Source organism: Leptinotarsa decemlineata, unplaced genomic scaffold, assembly GCF_025532065.1.
Source record: "Leptinotarsa decemlineata unplaced genomic scaffold, Ldec_3_MD MMD2_tig00000882_RagTag_RagTag, whole genome shotgun sequence".
In the NCBI taxonomy this organism is placed as follows: Eukaryota; Metazoa; Arthropoda; class Insecta; order Coleoptera; family Chrysomelidae; genus Leptinotarsa; species Leptinotarsa decemlineata.
In genome coordinates this window covers 22226938-22238564 of record NW_027412556.1, presented here as the reverse complement: position 1 = coordinate 22238564, position 11627 = coordinate 22226938, and the positions used below count along the sequence as shown (strand labels likewise).

Sequence of the window (11627 nt, the reverse complement as noted above, 5' to 3'; positions counted from 1 at the left end):
GATTAAAACGGAAGGGGTCACATTGTCTGCTACATAATTGTTCATATCCAATCCATTTAGAGGAAACTCGATGGCAACATTTAACTTGACACTAAAGTTTTCTGTTAGAGAGAATCTTTTGAAATGAATAACTAAAATACGGGAAAACTTTTGGATTGATAGAGTCTTTATGCATTTTTTTCCTGGCAACTCGAACACGTCCGTTTTTCATGTCCATCTGAAGTTTCCTCTGTTATGAAGGAATTCAAGCATTGTGATCAGTATTCGAAACATTTAGAAACTTTCGAAAAACCAAAACTATTTGAATTCAAACACTTAAAATTCAGTAATAACTAAGCATCGAAAATTGGAAATATTATACAAATATACCGCGAGGCCACTTATTGAGTATGGTATGAATTATTATACATAGGCTTTTTGAGGTTTTTCTAATCCTAAAATGACATATTACTGATGAAAATGTTGAAATGGGTTGAATTGAGTTTGATATCAGTAAGGAATACTATTGAGAGTCAAGTTTTTTATTGAAAACAGTAAATAATAAATAAATAAATCACAGACAATTTTCAGTTATTGAAGAGGAGCGTAACCACTGTAAGCAATTTGCTGCGCGTCGGTCCTATCAAGATGTGGATCCCAAGCATTATGAACGATAGCAGGATGATGGTCGTGATTTATTTTACTGCAAAACTTCCAGATTGCTAACGCTGCTGCAGTCACAAACGATACGAAAGACAACTGGATAGCATTCCAGGTTTTGAATCCTAGGATGGCTAAAGCTAACGGGATGAGAATGATGGCTTTAATGAGAATGAAGACAAGAATGGGGATGAAGGCTTTCTTAATCTTGGATTTCTTCTTACGAGCTGAAAAAATGGAAGAATAATCAACTAGTTCATAGAATTTATGCTATGAGAGTATGGGCACCAAAATACTTATTTCGCCATATAAATCTCTACAAGAAAAAAGTAGGTAAAACATACTGTTTTTGTTACTAGATTTCCCCAAAAAGTCTCTATATTCACCAAAAATTCACTAGATTTGTACAAAAACTCAATAGACTCCTTCGAAAAGTCACTAGATTCCCTGTAAAAGCCACTAGATTTGACCCCAAATTCATATATTGAAAGTATGACAATCAAATCTAACTTGTTGATTTTGTCACAAAATCGAAAAGATCTTAAATTTCTCCAAATAATAGTCTTTAGTCGTAAAAATTGAATGAGGTGGCAAGCCGTATTTTTGTTAATACTAGTACTACTAATACAGTAAATTCTGCATCCCTTTCTCTTTCATTTGATGTGCTGCACGTCACGATCTGACTATTATTAACAAAGAAACGGTTTAGTGCCCTTTTGTCACCATTTTCGATTTCTACTACTGGGAACTATTATCTGGAGAAATTTATCATAGCATATCTTCCCATAATTGTCAGTCAAAGTGTTTCCTCAATTTGCCAGTCACAAAAAAAAATATCACAATTGTCAGTTCAATATCAATGATCGTAATTACTCTAATTTATTCATTGAACTTTTTACCCTGAACTTCACTTCCCGATCCGAAATCAAGTTTCATACTGATTTCATCATTATCCAAATTTCTTGCTTCCATTGTTACTTTGGATCCAATCAATGGTAGTTCAAACGATATTTCATTTTCTTTCACATACTCTTCAATTATATCCTCTAGAGATTTTCCACTCCTTGGGTCAATAACATTTTCGTTATTCTCATTTTTCAATTTCACTTCTTTCACAATCTGTAACAAAAATTACTCATTATTACCTTCGACATTGATCTGTGCATTTCCTTCATTGAAATTGAAAGACTCTGAAAGATTCAATCACAAAGAAAATCAAACGAAAAAAAATTATTTTGTTTTTGAATATTTTTATTTATCTAATGATCTGATTTTAACGAATGAAGATACTACATGGAAATTGTTAAAACTCACCTGTTGGAAGTTTTCAAGGAATGTTTCTTCTGCAGGGGGTGGTACAGCAGACACAGTCGCCACTAATACAAGTAAAACCCAAATCAATTGTCTCATGGTTTCAGTGGCTCTGTTGACCGTTAGTTATTGTCGACTAGTGATTTATAGCGACCACCACATTAATTATTTATATCAAGTACTGCGCGGACAAGGAGTGGTAAAATATTTGGACAATAGGAGAGTGAAATCAGATCAAAATCAGTAGCCTGAAAAGGATGAAAAATGTCATCAATGTATAAAATTGGTGTCAACGGAAATTGAAAAGGAAATCTTAGCGACCTCAAAATGATTTTCAACGGACATGAAAATATTATTTGGTTATTTCATGAGTGTTGAGGATGGGGCAAATTGATTTTTCTTTATATTTCTGTTCAATTATATTGCAGTCGACCAAATAAGTTCAATTATTGCATTGTAGAAATGAACTCTATGTCCTAAATGAGTTCGAAATCATTCATTGATGTCTCTGTCTCTTTCTAACCAAAGACCAAAGAGGAAATTTCATTATTTGTATGAGAGTAGAACAAAATGCCGTCCTTGATAGTACTTAAATATTCACACTGATTCTTCTCGGGTCACAATGGAAGATTAAATAGAACCACTCGCTTTTGACCTATTCAAGAAATGAAACCCTGCTTTGCACACCTAGTATAATCATTCTAGAGATGAAAACATAAATGATATATATAATGAAAGACATATTCAAGATACTGAGGTACCATAATGTTACTCTATACTGGTGTTTATAATTATTTTATTATAAGTTTGTGAATTTTTTTATTTATTTGAATTATTTTTGTAATTTTCAGACTCTTACGTTGTGGAATTGGCCGAGGTGGCAGTGCGCCCGACTCATGATCGGAAGACCGTCGGTTCGATTCCAGCCTCGACCAGATATTTTTCTCGAGAGAATTTATCTGGTTGAAGCTGGAATGATTCTACAACCGTGTTAGGAATCATACGTTGAAAGGTTAGACCTAGCTCGCACAAGTTTCTCGACTTCTGAGAGTTGTCGTTCGTATAGGGACGACAGCTGATTAACGGAAACACAGATTTTAAACAGATTTTTTTTAACAGGTTTATGCAAAGTGTATAGTCTACTTTTATCATCAATGGAGCATTTCTTTGTCTCTCAGGGGGATTATCTGGGTACCAACTATCTCTTGTAAATAAAATTATAGAATTCAATAATTTCAAACCCAAAGGAACGATAAACAACAATACAACAATATTATTATCAATGTTTTTGATAGTTTTGATTAGATGTATTGAAATTTCAGGGTTCTCATTATTATGAGTTTGTGAATTTTATCATTATTATTGATCATTTTTGTAATTTTCAGACTCTTATGCAAAGTGTATACTGTACCTTTATTATAAATGGAGCATTCCTTTGCCTCTCAGGGGGATTATCTGTGAACCTGCTGTCTCTTGTAAATTAGCTGTGTGAGTTTTTGAATTTTTGATTTGTCATAACTTTGTTAATAATAAGAAATCCCGATTTTCGACTAAGAAAAAATATCGTAGTATGCCCTGAAACTTCAATAAACATTTCAAATTTTGTCCCAAGGTAGACCTTTTAGTACTTGACATTTAAAATATATATATATATATATATATATATATATATATATATATATATATATATATATATATATATATATATATATATATATATATATATATATATATATATATATATATATATATATATATAGATAAAGGAGTTTTTTAATCGGACATAGCACTCAAGGAAGTGGCAAACCATAGACACGTGTTTCGGGCTTTTGGCCCATCATCAGTATGGTGCAGCCAAGTGTAAGGATGGGCAACACTTGGTTACCAGAAGAAGTAAATACAAATGCACGGAGCCACCAGCAGGAGCCAGCCGCACATTTGTGGTTTCACTTAATAGATCTTGTGTTTACAAGAAAACTATCAAAATCACCACGGAGGCAGCTATAGCTACCTGCGTGACATCCGGGTCCTGGAAATAATATAAATACGAAGGTTATCGAGTGTCTTGATATAGATAAAGGAGTTTTGTAAACACAAGATCTATTAAGTGAAACCACAAATGTGCGGCTGGCTCCTGCTGGTGGCTCCGTGCATTTGTATTTATTTCTTCTGGTAACCAAGTGTTGCCCATCCTTACACTTGGCTGCACCATACTGATGATGGGTCAAAAGCCCGAAACACTTGTCTATGGTTTGCCACTTCCTTGAGTGCTATGTCGGATTAAAAAAGTCCTTTATCTATATCAAGACACTCGATAACCTTCGTATTTATATTATTTCCAGGACCCGGATGTCACGCAGGTAGCTATAGCTGCCTCCGTGGTGATTTTGATAGTTTTCTTGTAAACACAAGATCTATTTAGTGAAACCACAAATGTGCGGCTGGCTTCTGCTGGTGGCTCCGTGCATTTGTATTTATTTCTTCTGGTAACCAAGTGTTGCCCATCCTTACACTTGGCTGCACCATACTGATGATGGGCCAAAAGCCCGAAACACGTGTCTATGGTTTGCCACTTCCTTGGGTGCTATGTCCGATTAAAAAACTCCTTTATCTATATCAAGACACTCGATAACCTTCGTATTTATATATATATATATATATATATATATATATATATATATATATATATATATATATATATATATATAATCCACTATAGAATGTATTTCAGGGATATATATTAGCTAATTGTTTTTCTTTACTTTTGAATGGCACTTGGTAATTATCATGATACTTTCACTATAATTATCGACAAATGAATGGATTTATAAATCAAAATTCTTTCCATTCAATTTTCACAACATCCCTTTTTTAAAACTTTTTTTGAGCCCTTGTTGATAAATAGAAATTCTGAGTTTCACAGCAACAATATTGGGAATTTCTTATTCACTGATGTTTGACAATTTATTACAAAATAACTATTGAATCTTAGACAAAACTATTGACACCTCTATAAAGCTTGAAATTTCAAGATACTTATTTTATTTACCAATTCAGTCTTTAATATTTTCTTTCATGTTAAAATTTTCGAAGCATCATTTCATGTCCCGAAATAATTGAATGTCAAACTTCATCAATGTTTTTGTTAGTTAATTCTTGCTAATTTTTATATTGTTGTTAAGTACTATCCCCCATGCCCCCCCGGGGTTGAGTGCCCTGAAGTAGAAGCTTCCCCCCCAGCTATTTAGCGAGGAGAACCTACTACCCCACTGCATCCACCCCCGCTCACCGAGCGGTCCTCAACTCACTGATGGGCACTTCAGCAAAATTGACATCTGACCTCTTTTGGTCGAAAGTCAGCCTTTAGGTGCTATTCTTTCGCGATCGGTAAAAAGTGTTTTGTCTGACTATTCCTAACTGAATTTTTGCATTGGACCCCCAAAAACTAACCGGCGGCTATTGCTATTAACGTCGGGCGTTCCTTAGTGAATCTAAGGATAATTGGATCGCGGTCGAGTTGTTCTGCGGTGAACTTGCTGAAAGAAGATCTGATTAGTGTACTTACCGGAGTCGCCTGACAGCGACTCGTGGGGGCGGTCTTTGGTTCTGCTTTGTCGGCCTTGGATGTTTGCTTTCTGTGTGTTCTCTCATACACACGTCCACATATTGCGTGTCCATGTCTAAGTCTCTGTATATATATATATATATATATATATATATATATATATATATATATATATATATATATATATACAAAGACTTAGACCTGGACATGCAATGTGGACGTGTATATGAGAAGAACACGCAGAAAGCGTGTTCGATAGAATCAGATCGCACAACAACCCAGCGCTACGCGATATAGTACGGCGCGTTTACGGCGGCCCTTACGCTCGCGTTCATAAACGACTGTATCTGCTTCTTGTATGTCTGTGCGCACTGGGCCCAGGCAGTGCAGGCATACAGTATTATGGGCATGAGGACGGTTTTGATCATCAGCAATTTCACTTGGAAGTGGTCCACCCCATGTTGCTTCTGCGTCCTATAATAGGTGCCAGTCGTTGTCTGGCGTATCTAGCCATTCCAATTCTCTGCCGTACATGAGACTGAAATGTTAATCTCCTGTCTAAGATGACCCCCAAGTATGTCGCTTTGTTGGTCCACGGAATCTCTTGTCCGTTGAAGGTGACGTTGCCTTCCGGTTGTACCAACCTGCGGGTGAACAGTATCGCCTGACTCTTGTCAGAGTTTATACTGATCTTCCACAGGTTGGCCCACTCCTCTAATCTGTCTGCCTGTTGCTGCAAGTATCTTGTAACATGCGCTTGGCTCGTGGATCTCGCCAGCAGGGCCGTGTCGTCTGCGTAGAGCGCCAACTTGTTGAAGTTGTTCTCCGGCTTGGGCACGTCCGCTGTGTATAAGGAGAAGAGGTGCGGCGAAAGTACTGCTCCCTGCAGGACCCCTGCTTCCAGAAGTCGAATTGTTGATAGTTCGTCTCCTACTCTGCATCGGCATCGCCTGTCAGCTGAAAAAGACTGAATTAATCTTACCAGTCCGGGACTTGATCTTCGTGCGCGTAGTATGTTGGGGTGTTTGGTGCTACTACCGCGATGTCCTCGAATTCTTCTAGGATTCTGCCTAGTTCTCTGCCTCTCCTGTTTCCATTCTTACAGTTCCAGTCACGCGACTTTGCGTTGAAGTCGCCAATGGCAACTGTCTGGGAACATTTCTGCCATGTCGGTTCTTTTTAGTCTTATACCTTGCGGAGGCAGGTATACCGACGATATTCTCAGCTGCTCGTTGCGTCTCATTTTGATTTTGACCGCTACCGCTTCTCCGAGTTGGATTTCTGGTTATTTGTCTTCGCTTTGTGTTAGGTCAGTTTTTACTAGTAGCGCCGCCCCCAGGGCGGCGCGGCGCCCGCCTGGCCTGTCTGTCCTATATATGTTATATCCTGGGATACGGTAGTTTTTTTCGCTCCTCAATCTTGTTTCCTGCAGTGCCATGACGTCTATGTCTAGACGCGACAGCAGCTCCAGTAGCTCGTTCCGTTTTTCTGTGGACCCGTTTATGTTCCATGATCCTAATAGTAGTCTATACGGGACTCGTGCAGGCATTACTGTCGTCCGGGTGCTATTAAAGCGGCTAAGACCGCTTGCGCGATCTTTTGCTGCTCAGTCGTTAGGCTCCATAGAATTTGGACCAGCTCGTTTCCTTCGGCTTGTTGCACCTTCGGTGCTGGTTTCCTTTGAGCTGGCTGCTGTCGAGGCCTCTGACTCTCCTCTTGTCGAGGCCTGTTTCCTGCTGTTTGTATGTGTCTTGGTTTGGGGAACATCCTGCATCCCCTGTAGCTAGCCGGGTGCGCACCCAGACAGTTTGCGCATTTGGCTGGCGCTTCTCTTTGTTTTTGGCAGTCCCTTGTCTCGTGCTGTTCTCCGCATTTTACGCAACGTGCGGTTGCGTGACAGCATCTTTGAGCGTGCCCGAAGTATTGACATCGGTGGCACTGTCGTATTGTCCCTTTGCTTATCTTTGCGGCTCCGCCCGCACGATTAGGTTTACGCACGTTCTTAGTGCGAAGATTGTCTCTTGGTTCTTTCACCAAGAATAGCGGTAGTGTTTTCCTTGTCTTCCTGGATGTCATCCTGTGACATTCCATTACCTTGAATCCCTGTTTTCTCAGGTCATCCGCCACGTCTGCTTCCTCCACGTTCTCCGGTATCCCCCGGATGACCGCATAGAGCGAGATTTCTTTCTTTAGAGTATATGTATGGAATTCCAGGCGGAATTCCTCCATGAACTTGGTGCATTTTTTCCATTCCAATTAATTATTGGTGTGGATATACATGCCGTCTCTTGTTAATCGTGCCCTGTTATACTGGATTCGCCTCTTTTCCAGCTCCTTCGACACTTCGTTCCACCTCTGAGTCATGCATGACTATTGGAGCTGGTTTTCCTGGCTCTGTGGTTGGTACCACTTCTTTTGGTTTAGAGGTTGGTGCCACTTCTTCAGTGGTTTGCCTCACTGTCGTTCCTACAGTTGGCCATACTACCGCTTGGTCTTGGATTCTATTTTCGTTTTCGGGGGTTGGTACCATTTCTTTAATGGCTGCCGCTTCCTCTGTCATCGTGTCCATGTCTGATTGTGCCTCGTTCTCTGTTTTGTTTTTCTCTGCCTGAGTTTTTTTCTTCTCCAGGCGTCGTCTGGTGCGGCGGTTGCGTTTAGGCTCAACTTTTTTAAATCCGTCTTCTTCCGTCTTCCGAGTCGGACTCGGTTTGCTCGGCTTGTCTCTTGGGAGCTCTCTCCTTGCTCTTCTTTTTTTCATTCCCTTCTTCAGGGATTTTTTCGGTAGTCTTATTTTCGCTCTTGTTGCTTTCTTTTTTTCCTTGTTCAGGGGTGTTGTCTTTCTGCGTCCGTTTTTTGGTTCGCTTGAGTTGATCTGGCTGTTTTTTTTCGGTTTCCTCGGTCTTTTTTCCTGAATGCGCCTTGGACGGTTCTGTATTCGTCCTAGTTCTTTGGACGAGTATCGCCTCTACATGGTTCAGCCTGTCGTTCAATTGCTTGACTAGCCTTGTCAGTTTGTCTCTTTGTTGACGAAGCCTGTGGTTCTCTCTCTCTAAGTGTACTAGTTTTTCCTCCCATTCCTCCATTGTGGGGCCCTAAAAGAAAAACCTAAAAGAGAAAATAACTCGAATTCTTTTTTATGTGTACTTTCGCACACTCAGTTCTGAAAAGAACTAATGTCTCAGTGCTTTGTATATTCGTAGCACTAAACGTTATTGGTAGATCACTCTGGATAATATTCTTATCGCTTTCACTTAGGTAAAACTCCAAACTCTCATTTTGATGTTGCTACCTCGGTGTCTCTCGACTGAATGTGTTAAGTACTATTCTTTTTCGCTGTATTCTTATTGACAATTTCTCACATTCACCGATTGAAAATTCCCGAATTCTATTGGTCAGTTGTTATCTCGAATACTGAGTTTGGTTTCACTCTGTTTACACAGGATGCTTCAAAGATAATCCCGATTTGATTTTGAAAATTTCGAAATTCCCCACCTGATTTTTGAATGCTCTTTGATTTTAATTTGTTGTATTTTTATATAATGATAGTATATAATTTTGAATTTTGAATTTCATAGTTCGTTTCTCTATTTGGAACAATTTCTAGGTCGACCTAAAAAAGACAGAGAAGAGATTCTGCCAAAAATATTTTTTTTGAGATTCTCATATCGCCAGAGATAATAAGTGTGTCAACTTGAGAATGGAATGAAAAGCTTGAACAATATTCATATGAACTTTTTGACAACTCATTGCCCCAATTTCTTTCAATAAATATGTGGGAGATACTGAATATATAGGTACTAATCAAGAATCTAAAAGATACAATTTCACAAATGTCCTGATTTATTTTAAATGTGTATTTTCAGTTGTGATTGTTTCATATGTCCCCCAGTGATCATTCACTATTTTTATACTATGTCATATTCTTTTAAACGCAAACGACTTGGCGATTTTCCATTGAAAAATCCAAATTCATTAGAAACACTGACACGACTACTCGCCAAAACAATTAGGTAAGTACACTCAGAGGATGACAATAAACAAAATATTTCTGAAAACATATTTTTTATGTAAATTTTTGTTGTTCAACATATTTTGTAGCTCTGAGGAAAGTAATTATATCAATCGCCGAAAAGTTGGCAAATAAAATTGTGAACACTTAGTAGTAATTTTATGTTCAACCGCTCGTGAGATTTCAAGTCATAAATAATCTCTAATATTTTTGCCAGAAAAGGTGGTTATCATTGAGCATTCTGAATAGTGATCATAAAAATATATCTTTATTTTGAATGTTCAATTAATTGATAACATACAATATCCCTTATGTTTGAGCATATAATGATAATAATAATGACACAACAATTTATTGTCTGCTATTATGGATACATGAAAAATTAATGGAAGAGAGTCAGTCTATTTTCTCAAGGATACATTGTGGCAAACAAAAAGAAATGTGTTAGGTCTACAGATCAATTCTTCCTTACTCTTCTGAAGAAGTACTATATACCTCTACTATTAGACTACACTGTAAGATTGAACAAAATATATTTCATGAAGAGATATATCTGACTAACACTTCAAACTGAATATTTGTATTCAATTAGTTCAGTGCATGCATATCCTTCATTATAACTGAAAATAACCTAGACAAAAAAAGTGTAAATGTGGAATATCAATTCCATAATGAATGAGAAAACCTAATCATTCAATATTTAGAAATTTAAATCAGAATTATATTTTCTGAAACACATCCGGGAAATAGCTTTCATAGCAATGTGATATTGCTTTCGAACTAACTTCAGTCGACTTTGGTCGTGGGGACCAGCATTTTCTTTCTAATCTGATATTTTACTTACTTGTAGTTTCTGTTGAATTTTCTTGAGGAAAAATCTGTCGAAATTGATTTGAAGCATTAGCGTATTCTTCGAAGAATGTCACTAAACAATTGTTAAGCTACAGCAAGGATAAGCCACTATTTTCTAAAACGTCATTTGAAGGGACTTGAACTCTCAAAAGATACGGCATGCTATATCTGTTTGAAGAATGATTACAATAGATCACATTTTGTACCTGCTCCGCTATATTATGAATTGGTTTTCAATATGTGACATAATTTCACTCCCGCCATCTGACCTGTTAGATCACCCATCAAAAAAACTAATCTGTTTCTTCGAGAAGCTGGGTTCATTTGGTCGAGTTTGAATACATATTAGCTACAATAGGGTCGACTAGATTCATACACATTGAAATTAACCTAACCCAACCTAATTTTTTTTTTGATTCAAAGGTTGATCCGACTCTGAAAAATTGAATTGCGATAACAATAATGATTTTCGAAATACTCTCTATCTCTAACTCGGTATTCATTTTTCAGCAGACAGGATACTGACATAATTTCCAAAAGTGTTCGATATTCATCTACGCGATTTATTATTTTTAATTTTTGATTTTCCCTCTACCGACATTCCAATTTGATAAAATTGAGACAAATCGGTTTTAGATATGATGTCAGAAAAAAGTTAAAAAATACCAATAAATTGAGATATTTTCTGATGTTTTTACAAAGTGTATACCAAATCATTCGAAAAACAATTATATAGAACTTCAGTAGAACACAAAACATTTCAATAAAAATAGAACGTAGAATACCAAAACATTTTTTTCCAAGAACTTTCAAACCTACCAATACATGGAGATATCTTCTCACACGAACAAAACCCGAGGATACGGGTGAAAATTACAGGATTTAGAATAGCAGAGCATATTTTTATACCAATCGGTGACCATACAATAAAATGTAATGAAACAAAAACTCTCACCAAATAACCTCACGAAAAAGCGTGAAAATATAATCATTCACTTCACAATTGATTTCCAGAACAGTGATAATATCATCACAAGGAAATAAATTATAATTTGTTTTTTCCTGCTTTCATTTATAAATATGTTTGGAAGATATAATTGAGAATATCAAGTCGAAAAAAAATTATACAATGAATACACAACCATTGTTCCTTCGTAACACTGATTTTTTCAGTTTCAACAGAAATGATTCATTGAATTTCACTAATTTGTGTGATTTATAGAAATCTGTCTTTCCAAGAATAACTGTCGC

The 11627-nt window shown here is 37.0% G+C and overlaps 1 protein-coding gene across 1 annotated transcript; it reads right to left on the bottom strand.

The window, feature by feature from the left end:
* Positions 1-505: 505 nt before the first annotated feature.
* LOC111515497 (uncharacterized) lies at positions 506-2106 on the bottom strand. The gene is made up of 3 exons (XM_023171722.2): positions 1954-2106; positions 1539-1758; positions 506-866 (listed from the first exon to the last, which is right to left on the bottom strand). Exons 1-3 carry the CDS (start codon positions 2047-2049, stop codon positions 571-573), a joined length of 612 nt encoding a protein of 203 aa, XP_023027490.2. The 5' UTR covers positions 2050-2106; the 3' UTR covers positions 506-570.
* Between the last annotated feature and the right edge of the window lie 9521 nt (positions 2107-11627).